Source organism: Chionomys nivalis, chromosome 25 (assembly GCF_950005125.1).
Source record: "Chionomys nivalis chromosome 25, mChiNiv1.1, whole genome shotgun sequence".
NCBI classification, from domain to species: Eukaryota; Metazoa; Chordata; class Mammalia; order Rodentia; family Cricetidae; genus Chionomys; species Chionomys nivalis.
Window position 1 is genome coordinate 9224784 of NC_080110.1, and position 18416 is coordinate 9243199.

Genomic DNA, 18416 nt, shown 5'->3' on the forward strand with positions numbered 1-18416 from the left:
TAGTTTATTTATTTAAACTTTTAAAATTCAATTTATTAATTGTATATTTCAAATTCACATGTGAGTACACAAGGAGATCAAAAGACAACTCAGAGGAGGCCACTGCTTCTTTCCACTGTACAGGTCCTAGGATCAACCTCAGACTATCAGGCATGACAGCGAGGGCCTTGACCTCAGGAGCCATCTTTCTGGCCCTGGTTTGCTTAAGTAATAGGCAAACCAACATAAACTTAAAGTTTAAGAACATAAACTTAGGGAGGGCATGGTGACTTAGGCTTGAAATCTCAGCACTTGGAAGGTTGGAACAGGAGGACAGCCAGATTTCTGAGGTGAGGGTGTGCTATTTAGTGAGCCCTAGGCTATCCTGGGCTACAGAGTAAGACCGTCACACAAAAATGAAACGAAATCAGAAGCAAAGTAAAACAAAACAACATAAAATTAATGGGTCTCCATGAGAGTTTAGATACATACATATTGTGGTATGCTCACGTCAGATGAGACATATCTATCTTCTCAAACATTTATCATTGCCATATGGTGAGTGAGATTTTCAAGATCCTTTCTTACCGTTTTTGGAATGTACAGTACATTAATGATATTTATAGATGCCTGCTGTGCTCTATAGCTTAGCAAGTTGATGACTTCTCAGTGCTAATTTCCTTCTCTGCAAAGGGGGTAAACAACAGTACCTACTTCATAAGATGAAATATGTCGACATCTGTAAATCATAAAGAGTTTCTATAGAAAGTATTATGTGTATTAGCACATATGAAATAATTAAAGAGCCAAAAAACATGTTATGCTTATGCAACATAATCTAACACATACCAAACATAAGCACAGGTAATTGTTACTAGGCTGGCAAAGGAAATAAGGTCTAATAGGATGAAAAGCTAGATAGGTTCCTGAAAAGATTGCCACAGACTGAGAGAAAACAGGGAAAAATTCCACCACAGGGAAACAGCATTTCCTTGCTGGACATTCTTGGACAATTCACTTAAAAAGTGATTAGGCAGGGGCTGGAGAGATGGCTCAGTGGTTAAGAACATTGCCTGCTCTTCCAAAGGTTCTGAGTTCAATTCCCAGCAACCACATGATGGCTCACAACCATCTGTAATGAGGTCCGGTGCCCTCTTCTGGCCTGCAGACATACACACAGACAGAATATTGTATACAGAATAAATAAATAAATAAATATTTTAAAAAAAAGTGATTAGGCAAAGCTGACTAAATCTTGGCTTTCTCTCACTGGTACAACAGATCAAATCTTATAATGTGGTTTGGAGTATCCAATCAAAATGTGAAAGCATTTTATCACGTTCTGTAAATGACTGCATTATAAGAGTTAGTTTAAAAAGATGGATAATTCTTTGGGTCACAGACCAGCGGAGAATCCTAACACTTGCTCACCTGCAAGCTAATGACATCTCTGAGAACCAAGAGAATTTAGCACGCTGAACATTCTAGATATACTGCATGGATGCTACACTGGTAGGTTGTAAGGCTGACTGCACCTCTCTAGAGGCAGGGCTAAGCAAGAGATACACTGCAGCAGAGAGAGAATGAGACGGACAGAGGTGGGGAGGGAGGTTTACAGGAACCAGAGAAGGCATCAGTACTGACTCTGGGAAGTGTGATTTACAGTCCCGCAGGATTGAGCTGGTGCCAATCGGTGCATTAATTTCTTTCCTTCCTTCCTAAGAGGAATACCTGCCAATGATGGAGATGGCAATAAACTAACAGTCTAATAAGCAAGGCCTCAGTAACACCAGAACACTGGCTACCTTTTCTAAGAAATAGGAACAGTACCAGCAAGGCCCCTTTGAAGAACCCAGTTACTGTAGTGAATGTCTAATAAAGACCGATCACAGATCACAGCAAGGCCATAGCAAAACAGATTTTGATCCTTCAGTGCTGCCTGTTCTGCAGGACCCTGGAGAGAGAACAAAGCCGAGGAAAGCCAGCAGACACTCACCAACTTGTGGAGTAAGTCATCCTTCTTACTGTACTGAGAGGAAAACGTCCAGCTCTTGATGCTTTCTGCCAGCTTGAACAGGATGCCTTGCTAAAGATTATGAATCATATGTGTAGAATTATTAATTAAATACACTCAAAAGGCAGGAAAACTAAACAACTTACCTCTAAGTAACTAGAATTTTTAACAAAAATAAAAAACCCTTGTTTAGGTTATACACTAGTGTCAGTGTGTCACAGTCTCCTTGTTTATTTCCCCTTTTAGCTGTGAAACAGAATGACCTAGAATTTATATTTGGAATTACTTTCCTGGGTCCTTAAACTGGAGTTTTAATTAATGAATCGAAACAAAGTCTGTAAATCTGATTTTTAAAAAACCAGTCAGAAGTCACCACAATGTAGTGCATTTATCTTGGGAAGACTGCATTAACAGGACAATTATATTTATTTAAGAATGAAATTATATAGCACGGTACAAATTCTCAGTACTAATATTATGTTATAAAATAATAAAGCAGAAAGACATTTTATTCCTTTTATAAAAACTGTCATGTACCAGAACTTTTATTAATGAATCAATTAAATATGTAATTTATCTTAACAGCCCCATTCCCTGAACATACCAGTAAATGCAGGTTATAACCAGTTAGTAGGGCTGGAGAGATAAAGAGATTTAAAGAAACTTAGAAGATGTACTGACTCCATAAAATGTTCATTTGCTTCCATGATTAACAGACTATTTCTTTATGCAAGAACAGAGAGGCTTCCTTGACAAACTTAACACAAGATATTAAATGTTGGGTCCAACTTCTCTGGGATTCGTCTCACCCAACCTGTTGTTTTGAAAACACAAAACCCGATTCTACCTGACTTGTAAGAGGGAGTTCTGGAGAGTGGGCTGGAAGTTGGGATAGATATTTGCTGATATTGTATGAGTTGAGTCAAAGTAGATGTGTCGTGGTATGGTGTTCAGGGCCATTAAAGCAGATACTTCCATTTAAGCCAGGATCTTAAGGTCAACCCCTTGGCTTGGGCCTTTTGCATTTCCAGAGATTTGTCACATTCTGCTGGGTTGAGGGTACTTGGGAGTGTGGTCAGGGCCCAGGGCTTAAACATCACCAGAAACATCTTGGTATACTGCCATGCAATGGCACCTAACCGTTCAACTTTTACACCTAAGTTTACAGAAAACAAAAACCCCAAAAACCCGGTGGGGCTGTGTGTGTGTGTGTGTGTGTGTGTGTATGTGTGTACAAGCCGATGGTAGAATGTCTGCTTGGTATAAAGAAGAGCCATGTTTAAGCCACAGCACCAAAACAGAAACAACCCCAAAGAACAACAGAAATTGGCTGGCAAGATGGCTCAGCCAATAAGGCCTCTTGCTGCCAAGCAGGACCACCTGAGTTCGGTCCCCAGAACCCACAGCGGAGAGAACTGATTCTTGCAAGTTGTCAGTGTAGAAAAGGGAATTAAAAAACAAACCAAAATGATTTAATGAACATGCCACTTAAGAGAGAACTATCACTGGCAAAGTTCCAACTAAGGTTTTAGTACATTTCTTTGATTCTCTTCAGATAATTTCAATATTTAAGAAGTAATATATGCTAACTCTCAAATCATTTTTATTTGCTCTGTTCATACAACCTGCTCACAAAACATTCCAGAGCAGCAGAAAGACTGAGGTTTATCTTTGACAGCTGTATCCTATCAGTGAAATAAGGAAGTCTTATCAGCGTGAGGAGGAATTGAACTCAGGGCCTCTCACGCTGGGCAAGCAGTTACCACTGAGCTACATCTCTGGCCTTAGAGGGTATTTTAATCATTAAAGTAAAAATAAAAGATGAAGGCAGAAAAGTGGAGCATGCTTCCTTACTTTTGGTAGGGCTCTTGCAGGAGGTTTGTGAGGTCCCTCTGTCAGCAAGCAGTTTTCTGTTTTTGGTGGCAAAGAAGAACATATTTCAAAATCTGTGTGTCCCAAATCCTGTAAGTACTGGTAAAGGGGAGAGTTCTGAAAGAAACAGGAGACAAGGCAAATCTTAAGATCACTGATGTTTCCAAAGTTTTAGGATCAAATTCAGAATCACACCTGAATATCAGCTTATGCCACATTTTTATGGCTTCTCTTATGAAAACTGAAATGATATGCTAATTAAAGTCCCACTAAACACCAAATAAATCAACCAACATGCAACGAAAAGACCCAAAAAGGAAAAGCTCTAAACAGACACACATTTTTTGAGTGAGCACTAGCAAGAAAAATGAACTCAAAATTAAAAATAGATTTAAGCAATTTTTAAATCCAAATTTTTGTTGTCTTTAAGTAGAGCATTCCAAACAGGCGGTGCTGGCTACTGATAACTGCTAAGAGGACCTGGAGTGAAACAGTTACAATTTAAAGCCAAGAATTAAATACATTCATTACAATTTTATGTGTAATGTTATACATAACACGCTTATTACTTTGTTTAGCACTACCATGCCTATTACCCACCATACTTGACACTACAAACAACTCAAGTTACTTTAGGAAAGTCCTCGTTCACATATTAGATAATGCAGAGATGAGAGAGGTTGGTTTAAAATAAGCATGAGGTCACAGTGGTAACAACACAAACACTGACATCGGGAGTGATATAACACCCCACGTTTCCCAGAAGAAGAAAAAAAACTTCTGGAAGCAAAGCTTAAGTTCAGTTTCTAACTCTATTACTAGCTAAGTATCAGTTTCTAACTCTGACTATTACTAGCTAAGTATCTGTGGTAATTTACAAACCACGGATGCTTCAGCTGTCTCCCAAAGGACAGGCTACTTACACCAAATGCAGGTCTCAACATGGTGGTGCACACCTTTACTCCCAGTGCTTGGGAAGCAGAGGCAGGTGATCTCTTGAGTTTTAAACCAACCTGGTCTACATAGTGAGACTGTGTCTCAAAAACAAAACAAAACAACAAACCCAGGAAGCACTTAGAACAGTACCTGGCATGCACCTTTTTGTAAGTTTTATGGAAAGGGCATAAGTTACAGAACAGAGAGCCTTGGCCCTGGCCCCAGGCGTTGTGTAACAGTTTCCTCCAAGACTAACACATTGTACTTTGTGGGGAAGCTCTCTAAGCAAGGAGGCAAAGAACTCAACATATATTCAGGAAGTCCCCAAAACTGACCGAATTCACTAGACCAGAGAAAGCGGTAAAAGCAGTGACTCCCTCGCAGGCAAATAAAGCCGAGCTGCAGAGAAGACTCCTAGATGAGCAAAGCTATAAGAACACGCTGAGACCAGACTGGGGGAGAAGCTGACACCAGTCAAGATGTCTGGAGAGCTTTAGACCACCTGAGGCAGCTGGGAAGGAAAGCGCCAACCCGGCGAGCTGCCTGCAGCCTGTGCAGTGTGCTCCAGGTTCCCGCTCTGTGAGCTGTCACCCCTGCAGTGGCGGGCTTTGGTGACGCCGCTGTCCATGAGCCATTTCTGTCCCTGTAAGGAGCCCCTCACCCATACTCTTATAAGTAACTCAATAAAATGTGTCAGTTCCCCAAAAACTACTTCGGTCTGCCATGGGCTCCCTATTTGGGATGAGCAGACTTGTGTGGTGTTTCCCCAGGAAAAGTTTTGTCACACAACACCAAATCTCCCCAATTCCATTAAACAGAAACATACTGCTACTATCAGATGAAAATTTATTGAGAAGCTTACCATGGATCAGTAGCAAAAATTAATTTTAACCTTCGAACTTTTCTAAAGTAAAAATTGGGCAACATGCTTAAAACTTAAAAAAACTTCTTAAGGGGCTAGAGGTATGGCTCGGGGTTAAGACTTACTGTTCCTGCACATGAGCTGAGTTTGATTTCCAGAGCCCCACATGGTGACTAACAACTATGTGTAACCCCAGTGTGAGGGAATCCAACAATCACATACATGAATACATGCAAAACATCCTCATATATAAAGTAAAACCAAGAAATAAACAAACTTTGAGAGGTAGAGAGATGGCTCTGCAGTTAAGAGACTTGTGTTCCTGCAGAGGACCCAGGCTTGTTTCCCAGCAGCCACCACGGCAGCTTACTATTGTCCATAACTCCAGGTCTTGGGGATCTGACACCCTCTTCTGACCTCTGCAGACACCAGGCATGCGCTTGGTAAACAGATATCCATATAAAAACACTCAGACACACAAAATAAACAAATCTTTTTTTTAAAGCCTTGATACCATTCAGTGAAATATCCAAATCTTAAAAAACAAACAAGAACATCAAAATCTGTTAGAAAATCAGTGTTAGAGACAGCACAAAGCCAGCAACAGAGCTGTCAAGCTAAGGTGGGCAGGAAAGAAACTGATTCTCCAAAAGCACTCTGGTTTACTCAGGAATAGCAAAGTATCGAAATCTAGGGTGCTCATGTGCCATGGTGGACATACTCAGAGGGTTGGAATCTGGGGTGCTCTGTGCCATGGTGGACATACTCAGAGGGTTGGAATCTGGGGTGCTCTGTGCCATGGTGGGACCCCCTCAGAGGGTTGGAATCTGGGGTGCTCATGTGGCATGGTGGACCTCCTCAGAGGGTTGGAATCTGAGGTGCTCATGTGGCATAGTGGACATACTCAGAGGGTTAGGGCAAGGAAGGGTTTTAAGGCTCAAGGAACCACTGGTTACAGGCGCTGCGGGTTGTGGCTAGTGGAGGAGGGTCTACACAGAATTGGTATAACCAGAAAACGTTGGTTTGGGGGAATCCTCGGTGACAGCGCCTGTCACTGTCACGTATATATCAGGCACATGAAGGAACTCCAGGGAAGGTATTGCTTGGGTTGGGCATGAGTGACATATGTTTGGTACAGACAACTTTGACACAGCTAACTTTGTGGCAAAATCTTTTTTTTTTTTTTTTTAGTTTTTCGAGGCAGGGTTTCTCTGTGGCTTTGGAGCCTGTCCTGGAACTAGCTCTTGTAGACCAGGCTGGTCTCCAACTCACAGAGATCCACCTGCCTCTGCCTCCCGAGTGTTGGGATTAAAGGCATGAACCACCACCACCACCTGACTTACGTTAATTTTTAAAAAGTATGTATTTTTAAGATTTATGTGGATAGGTGTGTGCTTGTGTGAGTTTATATGTACCACCTGAGTACAGAAGCCTACAGGGGCCAGAAAGGACACTGGATCCTCTGGAAGTGAAGATACAGGTGATTGTGAGCCACCACCTGGGTGCTGGTAATCAAACCCAAGACCTCTGCAAGAGAAGTAAGGACTCTTAACCACTGAGCCATCTTTCCAGCTCTACGTTAATTCTTTAAAAAGGTTTGGGGCTAATGTGCTATTTTTTTCTTAAACTGTTAAATAACCTAGACATTATCTGATAGCTCTCAGGAAACTACCTCTTCATCAGTGGGTCTCAAAGTCCAGACCCCTTGAAGCCAAACACTGGTGCAAGCTGTAACCACAGTACTTGGGAGGTAGAGGCTGGAGGATCATGAGTTCATGACTAGTTTTAGCAACATAGCAAGTTTGACGCTAGCCTGGGCTACATGAGACCATGTTTCAAAAAAGCCCCAAACAATTTACTCCCTTCTCAAACAAAAGAACTTTCTAGCTTTAAAAACTGAAGAACCCAAAGACTGTCTTCTCTATATACTGTTTATTGGCATTCATCACATGAGAAATTTGAAGGGAAAAAATTAAAATACCTGCTTTATTTAAAAATAGCAATAAATTCATTAGGAGCAATAATGTAAGCAATGTATTTAACAAAAAATCCAAGTGAAAAATATTAATAAGAGTGTATTGACATATTTGGCAACCTCATTACTGTAATTGGGGTAAGAGAGCTCTTGTAAAATGTTTTTAAAAGGTTTATTTCTAGCCGGGCGGTGGTGGCGCACGCCTTTAATCCCAGCACTTGGGAGGCAGAGGCAGGCGGATCTCTGTGAGTTCGAGACCAGCCTGGTCTACAAGAGCTAGTTCCAGGACAGGCTCCAAAACCACAGAGAAACCCTGTCTCGAAAAACCAAAAAAAAAAAAAAAAAGGTTTATTTCTTTTTTTTATATGTATGTTTTTTTTTCTGCATGTATGTTTGTGCACCACATGTATGAATGCCCATGAAGGTCAGAAGAGGGTGTTCGATGCTGCAGAAGTGGGGTTTCAGACAGCTGTGTTGGTCTGTTTTGCGTCCGATGTGCTGTGCCTTGTCTGGCTGCTGTCGCTTTCCCCTATGTTTTGCAATCTACTGAATGAAATATAAAAAGAAAAGTGATCTTTAAATAGATGGTAAATGGAAAGCAAGAAGTACGTTAGCAGTCTTTTCTAACCCTACACAAAGACAGTGGTCATGACAAGCGACAGCTTACCCTCAGTATAGAACATAAACTCTGACTGCTGAACTGTGTAAGCATGGAAAAGGTGAAACTGTCAGCATCAAACTTTATCATTCAATATAAAATGCATTTTTTTCTTTTATGAGGAGGTAGTGTTCCCACAGCAACTGTCCTAACCACTATTATTTGGAGGTCTTGGGCCCTGAGGTCTAAGAACCAATCACATCTATGGGAAGCCCTATTTTTCATATGATGAGTATCACATGTTGATGGTGACTTTGGGAAGGAAATGTGGAGGTAGGGCAAATGGTCTGCTTATCATAACCCTCTCCCTTTGTCCAGGCAAAACAGAATCACCCATGTCTTGGTTGTTTTATGCGGAGAAAAAGAGCATTAACACTGGAAACTCTGAAGTCCTGGAGAGGATCAGTGCTGCCAAATGGAATAGGAGAGCTCAGGCCCAGGATGTGGGAGCGCTTCTCCTCAGGAAATCCTGTGGTTCACTCTTCCTGTAAACCATAGCTGGCAACACACAGCAGAGCACCAGGAAGAATTTTGCTAAGCGAAAGAATTTTGCTAAGCGAAAAATAGCCACGAGTTTTGGGTTGAGCTAAGAATTTTTTTTTCTTTTTTGGTGACCGAAGCATATTTTTGTAAGAAAAATAAAAACAGACAATAAACTCCATTCTTTTTTTAACTGAACAAAAAGTTCAAGAAAATGGCTCATGCAGGTCTTATCCTTAGGGCACTTCATATTGACCCCCACCCTCGTGCCCCACGTTCAGACACAATGTCTCCATAGAGCCCAACCCTCTCGTTAAACCACTGGCAGATTGGTTGGAGGTGGATACAGCTGAAGTGCTAGATGGCAGAGGAGCCACGAAACTGGCTGAGACCAGCATGGCGAGAGAAACTGGCAATGGTCTTCTGCCTCGTTAGAATGACATAAATATTTCAGACTCCCGTCATGAACCTAATGACACGCCATATCCAAAAACCTACCAAGGACAAAACGGGGAGCAAAGCCTAACCCTGGAACAGTGTCTCTCCATGTAGATGGCCTTAGACTTGAAGGGCTACCCTATTTGAGTTTTCTGAGTGCGAGGCTTACCATGGGCAGCAAGAAGGTGAATTTCTTTATATACCCTCACTTAACTTCAACAGGTAAGACCTGCAAGAATTCTAGCTGAGCTACAGGACTAGTAGATTATTTCTACTTGAATTTCATATAATTTAAGTGAATTCTGGTTTCCTAATAAAGCTATTCCCATATCAGAAGATTCCGGTTGAAGTATCAAGATAAGAAATGTGTGACTGACTGACCGGGTCACAGGTATAAACTAGGAGAGGCAGGTATTATAAGCAAACCTTGCCTCCTTCAGAAGTGGCTCCTTCCTGGGTGATTTCCCTTAGCTACTGACATGAGAAACACATCAATGTCAATGACTCGGCTCTTTATAGCCATGGGTTTTACGCTTGCAGATTTAAAGAACTATGGGTAGAAAGGAAAACAAAACTGGCATCTGTCTGCTACATTGCGAGACGTTTTCTTCTTGTCATCACTCAGTAAACACACAGTACAACCATATGGTATCACCATATATTCGGTTCCTAAGTGTCTAGACAAGGTATAAAGTACACTGGAGCATATGAACAAGGTACATGCAAATACTACCTCATTTTGCATAAGGGACCTGAGCGTCTGCTGACCTTGCTATCCACGGGCAGGATAGAAGGCTCCATGGAACCGATCCTCCACAACTGTGCTCATCGGTCACGGCTTATCAAAGCTTTTCCTACAGGTTGGTGGTAGCGCACACCTTTAATCCCAGCACTCCGGAGGCGGGGGCAGGCAGATCTCTGTGAGTTTGAGGCCAGCCTGGTCTATAGGGTGAATTCCAAGACAGCCAGGGCTACACAGAGAAACCCTATCTCAAAAAACCAAAACAACAACAATAAAAGAAAAACGAAAGCCTTTTTCCACTTGCATCCCATTCTCACTTGCCCACATTTACCCAGTATTAGATAGGTATATAAAAGAGATGAATAGTTTGCTGATAATAAGTCATAAATTTATTTTAAACAAGTTCTTAGTAGACATAATTTTACCATTTAATAAAACTTTAAGTGATTATGTACATGAATGAGATAGATATTCTAGCTTATACAGAATGAAATCATGAATGACTATTTGATATTGCAGGACACATACAGCATCTTCAACGTTTTTCAGAGTTGACGGATATTTTGATTTACTATCATCAACACTGAGAATGCTGCTTCACATAAACAAATAGTACAAAGTAGCAGAAGTACGTAGTACAGGTCATTTCAGAAAAATTTTGTAATTCTGTCCTAATAGCAAGTCAAATTCATTTAACATTATTTTAAAAATTTAAATCTAATCAGCAACTCAACAAATATTAAAACCAAACTCTCTAACAATACAATCCAAAAATGTATTGATACTTTCATACTGAGGAATGATACTAAGAAAATACTCAAAGTCCCCCCCCATAATCAAACCACTACATTTCCATAGCAGAAATCTTTGTTAGAAACAACAACACTGTAACTCATAACATATAAAAACAAAGAGCTCAAGGGAGGCGTTTCAAACAGTGTAGCGCTGTGCGGGGCGATGGCAGGTGCGGCACAGAACACATATGCTGAGTGTTCAGAAACAAGGCTGTGAGCTGGGTAGGGGGCGCACACCTTCAGTCCCAGGTCTTGGGAGGGAGGCAGAGGCAGGTGAGTCTTGGAGTTCAAGGTCACCCTTTTCTGAGCAAGTTTCAGGACAGCCAGGGCTGTTTCACAGAGAAAGCCCATTTTGAAAAACCAAAAACCAGAAACAAGGCTGTGCTGAAGCTGCATGATACAGCGTGGGCAAACACTGACGGAAACACCTTAGATTCATTACATACTTGATTTTTAATTAACTTTGGTTATCAATCATTCAGAAACTTACTGTTGTTAAAGGCTTGCAATGCTCCCTTGAGTCACAACTCACGGTTTAGATGCCACATTATAAGTCCAGAGGTCACTTCAGAATGGCCAATGGTTCTGTCTGCTCTGTCTTACAGCTAAGTTACAGCCCACCGTGTTACAATGCCAAGTTTTACCTCAGTATTCTATAGTTCTAGCTTGGAATACTAATGATTGACAGCTAACGACATTCCTTGTAGAAAGATCAGCAGCCATTTATTCATTTAACACTAGCCAAATTTTTCATTTTTTTAAATTTATTTATTATGTAGTGTTATGTCTGTATGTGTGTCTACTCACCAGAAGAGGGCACCAGATCTCATTATAGATGGTTGTGAGTCATCATGTGGTTTCTGAGGATTGAACTCAGGACCTCTCTCTGGAATCTCTCTGGAAGAGCAGCCAGCAAGCAGCCAGTGCTCTTAACCTCTGAGCCACCTCTCCAGCCCCTAGTCAAATGCTTCTTAGAACTCTCTGTACCTCAGCTACTTCAGTAACTCTGGTAGTTCTCTACTGCCAACTTCTTTCTGTGGCTACAGAACAAGAAGGAAACTTAGTTTATCTATAAAAGGAAACCGAGCTTATTTGCTTATCCTCACAGATTTTTTTTAATGCTTTGCTATTTTTAAATTAAAAATTTAACTGAAAAATATAAAATGAGAAATAACTTTGTTTAGTCAACACTTAGTACTTATCCCCCTTCCCCCTTTTTTTCCAGAAGGGAATAAACATTCTTTAGCTTGGGAAGCCTTTCCTCAAAATGTAGTATATATTTATGTATGTGTAGATGGCTTTTGAAATGTTTATACAAAATGGAATTGTACTTTCTTCACTTTTCTGCACTTGGCTTTATTCACCTACACGGTGGATGTCTTTCTATATTAGGAATGATATTCTATTTATTTCCTTCAGGTGTTCTCAGAGGATTTCAATTCCTTGTGTCACGACTTAACCAATCCTATTGTTGGGTGAAATAGACTATAGGATACATTTGTAGAAGCATTTAGTAAATGTTTAAATCAGAGTAAAACTCAGTAGTGGTCCATGCCTGTAATCCCAACAAGTCACTTTCTGATTCTATAAGCACTGAACATGCACGGAGCATAGACATACATGTAGGCAAAAGTTTCATATATGTAAAATCAAATAAATAAATAAATCTAAAAACAACAAAAAAGGAATATGGCAATCTATAACACTGGCAAGGGTGGGGGAACAGGCACTTCATATACTTTAAGTATAGGTAGTAAAATATAAATCTGTATATCCACTGATCTAGTACTTTTAATATTAGGTGTCTAGCATTGATCACCCTGTATTATTTGAGCTACACATATATGTAGGTATGTAAAATAATATATTAATATAAGATTTTCTCAAAAAATGTACTTAGCATAAGTATCAGTATCCTATTAAGTGCTACTTTAGCAAATGAACAAAAGCATCTTGTGCTGTTTTCCATGCCCACACTAATCATTTGATATTATTAAATATGTTTTTATTTAAAGTATCAGTACTGGGCTGGAGAGATGGCTCAGTGGTTAAGAGCATTGCCTGCCCTTCCAAAGGTCCTGAGTTGAATTCCCAGCAACCACATGGAGGCTCATAACCATCTATAATGAGGTCTGGTGCCCTCTTCTGGCCTGCAGAGATACACACAGACAAATATTGTATACATAATAAATAAATAAATATTTAAAAAAATAAAGTATCAGTACTATATTTAAGCCACACTGTTGGACCTGGCAAACGCTAACCACTGTCAGATGTTAGTGCCTAGGCTTGCCAGGCTACACTAAACACAAGAGCAACAGGAAAGCCGCCACACTTGTTACTACTGCTGCAGTGAGGAGCACAGCTTCTGCACAGAGACCTGCCGTGCAATGGTTAGGAAGGAGCTGCTGTGCGGATGCCCCAGCTACCCGAATCTGCGCTCATCCTGGTTCTCAGGCCCAGGAAGGAGCTCTACGCCAATACTGAAGTTACCACACTTCCAACTTTTTTTTCAAATGTATATTAACTCATATGTGGTACAAAGTAAGTCAGTCACATTTTTTTAGAAGTTTATACCATGCCAAGAATACCTCTAAAAGACCCCGACTTCAAAGTAAAATTTTTAAAGAAAAGACTCTGAAAATTAAATTGATTTGATGGGAGCCTATTTGTTTGCGAATCACAATTTGTCACTTTAAGACACTAAAAAGACCTTTTATCTTTGAATGTAACTGGTCACACAGAAGTAAAGTCATGGCAAGGTAGCACAGCCTGAGGCTCCCAGAGAGTCAGTAGGTGAGGGGGGAGACTCACTTGAACCCAGGGTTTGACCCCAGCGGAGGCAACATGACAAGGACCTTTCTTAAAAAGCAGACAAGCCATAGGTCTCACCATGATCACCACATACAGAATGGAACTCGTCTGGGGGAGGCTGCTAACGATGAAAACATTAAACACCTTCATTTGTATGACTTCCTTTTGTCCGCCAGGCTAACTTCTGAACACATAAAATGAACCGAGGAGGAAGACTATCATTACCAAATTATACAACCACTTTTAAATTTTTAAATGAAGGCTTTCCTTAAAGAATCAAAATTCAAGTCAAAATCAACAAACTGTTCAATGGAAAATAAATTTCTGTTGCTATAGAAACCAGCATCTATTTGCTTGTTTTTAACCAAGTAAAGAATTGTAAAGTAAAATCTAAAATGTTCAAACTCCTCACTGCCTTCCCACTCCTAAATGACTGAGAAGTATCATAGGCTAGTATGCTGCAAGATTAAAATTATAAATACTTGTTGGAGCTTACAAATTTTAGCACAGCTTCTAAAATACCACTTATTTCAAAAGCCCCCAATGGAAGCATTTAACTGCTCTATAACATGAACAGAGACAAAACCTAATAGCAGAATCTAAAAATATTAAAAGGAGATAAAACCTAATGGCAGAATTTAAAAATATTAAAAGGTCCCATAAAACAGCGTCCAACTAAACGACTCACAGACAGCATAGTTTTCGGGGCTGCGGCTTCCTGGGTGAAACATTCACTGCCTCTGCCCCAAGTCTGAAGCAGACTTGATTCTGCAAGGGTTCCCGCTTGTGTCTCCGGAGCTACAGCACGAAGTGGCCACTGGACTGGAGGGCGTGTCTGTCATTACTAAGCATTTTTCTATCAGAAGCAGAGCTTTGAAAAGCCCTGGCATCATTTCCTTAGGGCAAATGCTACTCAGCACCAGCAGAAGGTAATGGGGAGGGGAGAGCTTACCTTCAAAGGATGCCAGCGCACATTTGGAAGTCTATTTACACATGGAGGGGGTGCACAGATTCACACATCTCCTTGGCTGCCTGTCGGCTCTAACAATTTTCACTGAAATGAGTACCACTCAACTGATCTTACATGAGGTGCTATGAGCAAAAGTTTATGAAGGAGACATTTTCAGCCCTTGTACACAGCATAAATGTTCTCTCTAAATCAAAATACTATGTAAATAAAAAACAAAAAAAAATCAAACTCATCAAAAAGGGGGAACTGACCTCTGCAGCATACAGACTCAACTAACTAAAAATAAGGATCAACGGTGAGCTGTTCCTAACTGAGAGGTGCTAGGTCCACTACCAGCAAAGGCAGACTGAGTCCTCCCTGGCCTTGGTGCTACCAGGCTTTCAACTTTTAGAAATCTCGCTAATTAAGTGGTATATGTTTGCCGAGGAGCTTGTAACTATCTATCATTTTCAGTTGATAAAAAGGCCAGGTCAGCCAGGCGGTGGTGGTGCACGCCTTTAATCCCAGCACTTGGGAGGCAGAGGCAGGTGAATCTCTGTGAGTTCGAGACCAGCCTGGTCTACAAGAGCTAGTTCCAGGACAGGCTCCAAAGCCACAGAGAAACCCTGTCTCGAAAAACCAAAAAAAAAAAAAAAAAAAAAAGGCCAGGTCAAACATATTTGACATAATGTTGGATGAGAAGAACATGCAAATAACACTAAAATGAAGTTTGAATGCACTTTATTTTTATAACAACAACTTTATTTTTTTCTTTCTTTGCCTACTACTCTAAGTTTGAAAAGTAAACACAAACACACCCAAAGATAAATTAAAGTAAAAAAAATAACACAAAGGAGATTCTTTGTGGTTATTATGCTTATTTATCTATGGGGTGGTGGTGGCTGGCGGGCATGTGAGTGCCAAGGTGTAGATATGGAGACTCATTCTCGCCTGCTATCACGTGGAATCAAACTCGGGTCAGCAGGCTTGACAGGGAACATCTGTACCCCATGAGTCATCTTCTCAGGCCTCCATAAGGCTCTTAGATACAAAAGAAACCTTTCTCTCAAAATGATTATTCCTTTTCTTAGAAAGTCTCAGATGCTAGGGACGGTGGTGCATGCCTATAATCTCGGCACTTTGTGAGTGGAGGAGGCAGGAGGATCAGGAGTTGGATACATATATACAGTTCAAGGATAGCCTTCATTAAAAATAATACATAAATAAAAAACCAGTAAAGCAAGATATACGGAAGTAGAAAGCCCATTTTCAATAAAGGTCTTAAATTATATGAAGTTAAAGGTTTGTGGATCAGGCAATAAGATATAGATAGCTATATTCTATCAGCTACACTGACTGTAATGCACATTTAAATACAGGATGTCTTCAAATACCTTATTTCAAATTAAAGATAGTGGGCACTTTGGTTTGCTAACCTGTGATGTGCCTAGCACCAGGGAGTCTCAATGAGTACTAGAAGCAAGATTCAGAAAGTCCAGAGACAAAAGACTTAATACATTCCTTGTAGCTTGGACCTTTTCCTCCTAAATCCTTAAGGCAATATTTATTGCTGGGAACTTGGGGGACACTTGGCACAAAACCAGAGAAAGCCAGCACTAAGTCAGGGGTTCCAACCTGAGCACACACTGAACGTGAGTAGATTCTCTTCTTGTAGTTCCAAATTGATGTTTCCAAAAACCCAACCTCTCACTCCGTCCCCTAGAGAGCTTCAGATCACTAGAGCAGAGGTAGCAAATGTTCCCTACTGCGGAATCACCTGACATAAAGGATGACGTCACTGTAACTGGGGTCAAGCAATGGAAACGAAGTGATTCATTCAGAATCTTACCACCAATGAATGTAAGTCAGTTTTCTAACTCAGAGTCTTTCAACAATGCTTTGTAAAAAAATAAAACATTTTAATTTAAGTGCATAAAGTACCAGGTAGTGATAAAAGTAATATAGGCAAAGACAGGAGTGGTGTCACAGGCCTACAGTCTCAGCACTGAGGCAGGTGGATCTCTTGAACCAGGAATTTGAGGCCAGCATGGGCAGTGTAGCAAGAGCCCGTGTAAAAACAAAACCCAAAGAGCAGACACTAGATGCATCACAGCCTCAGACAAGGAGACGTCATGTTAACAATGCAATACAAATACGGAAGATTGCCGGGGTGTGGCCGAGTGTGAGAGCTCCTTTGCAACATTCATGGGCCGCTGGTTGCATCAACGGGATCACAAAACATTAACTATCTGAGGACTGCTTTCAAATGTCTAAATATTAAAAATAAATCAATAAATCTGTATTTGAAACCAGAGGATATGTAATAAAGTCAAAAATCAGAGGAAGCCAGCGACAAAAGACAGACTTGCTCTTCAACACTCATTTTTATAATTCATATTAAATCTGTAGCTCCGTTTGATATGCCCGGTGATAAGCTAGTTTTAGTGGTGCACCTTCTATGACACTGGGCTGTGACTTAAGGCCGATGATCGTCTTCTATACAGCAATGCTGCCATGCTTCTCAGCTACTATTTGGAACTAGATTTTTTTAAATAATAGGATTTAGGGCTTTATGCTCTATAAACTGAAACAAAAGACCCAATTTAAGGAAATATTGGTTGTGTGTAATTATTCCAGACAGCAAACTCCATCAACAAAATAGCAAATGCCACCCATGCCCATGCCCTTCTTTCCATTAGCCATTAGTCAAATCAATAATGCAAGCGGGAAAGAATTCACAACAACACTCTGCACAATGCCTCTTGTTCCGCAAAGAAGGATAATAGCTTTTAAAAACACGATGAAGGAAGATGTACTCGAGCAAGAGAGGGATTTCCAAATGACATCCAACCATTTCCAATGCGAGATGCTTGCGAGTGTCATTTCCTCCATCTCCATGGATTTAGCTGAGTGCAGCCATGGGCAAAAAGGGCACAGTTGAATGCACTGCCAACGAAGGGCTAACCTTTTACAGTCTACGTGAAGTGTAAAAGATGGAGGTGAGAAAAACATCCAAAGATGGAAAATGATCTCTTCAGTCAAGAGTAAAGGAAAAAAGGAAGAGGAAATTCAAAGAACACCTTTAAAAGCCTTGGATAGTAAAGGGTCAATTAGAGAACTGGGTTACCAAGAGCCAAAATGAGATGGAAACACAAAAGGTTCCTCAAGCTGAGCACGATGGAGCAGACCAGGAATCCAGCTCCCAGGAGGCTGAGGCCAGAGCATCACAAGCTTAAGGAAAACCTGCACTAAAACTGGTCTTTCGGGTGTAAAGGTCTTCTTGTCAAGTGCTTTCCTGTGTAGGAGTAGCAGGGTTTAACAGTGAACACAATCATTCAAACTTTCTGCAACTGAGTTATGTAAAAAATATGAGCCAGGTATTGTGGTACACCCCCGTGAACCCAGGATTTGGGGGACAGAGAGGGAAGGATCTCAAGTTCAAGGCCAGCCTGGGTTATACAGTGAGGTCAAGAAGGTCAGCTTAGGTTATGTAGTAAAATCCTGTCTCAAAAGAAAAAAATTGAGAAAGAAAGACTAAAATCAGAACTTTAGTGCATTTCCTTTTTTCCTTTTCTTGGTTTTTTTTTTTTTTTTTTTTTTTTGTGACAGGGTTTCTCTGTTTTGCCCTGGGCTGTGTTGGAACTCTCTGTAGACCAGACTGGCCTCAAACTTCAAACTCACAGAGATCCACCTGTGTCTGCCTCTCAAGTGCGGGGTTATGGGCATGCGATACCACCACCTGGTTTCTTTAAGGTATTTCTAAGGTGAGTAGAGAATGCTATCTGTCAAAATACCTTATTGATGCAGTAACAGCCATCTTGGCATTTCAGTATTTATTGTGCATCTACTCCTGTCAGATGTGCTCCCTGCTCATCATTTTCTAAATATTTTTCCTTTTTCTTT

At 40.6% G+C, this 18416-nt stretch overlaps 1 protein-coding gene across 2 annotated transcripts in view; it reads right to left on the minus strand.

The window, feature by feature from the left end:
- The window catches only part of Vezt (vezatin, adherens junctions transmembrane protein), a 53085-nt gene that overhangs the window by 24697 nt on the left and 9972 nt on the right, over positions 1–18416 (minus strand). For both annotated transcript variants that reach the window (XM_057758171.1, XM_057758170.1), the window contains exons 2-3: positions 3848–3982; positions 1976–2065 (exon numbers count right to left, since the gene is read on the minus strand). In XM_057758171.1, coding sequence (XP_057614154.1) covers positions 1976–2065; positions 3848–3982 — 225 coding nt within the window. The remainder of the gene's footprint in view (positions 1–1975; positions 2066–3847; positions 3983–18416) is intronic.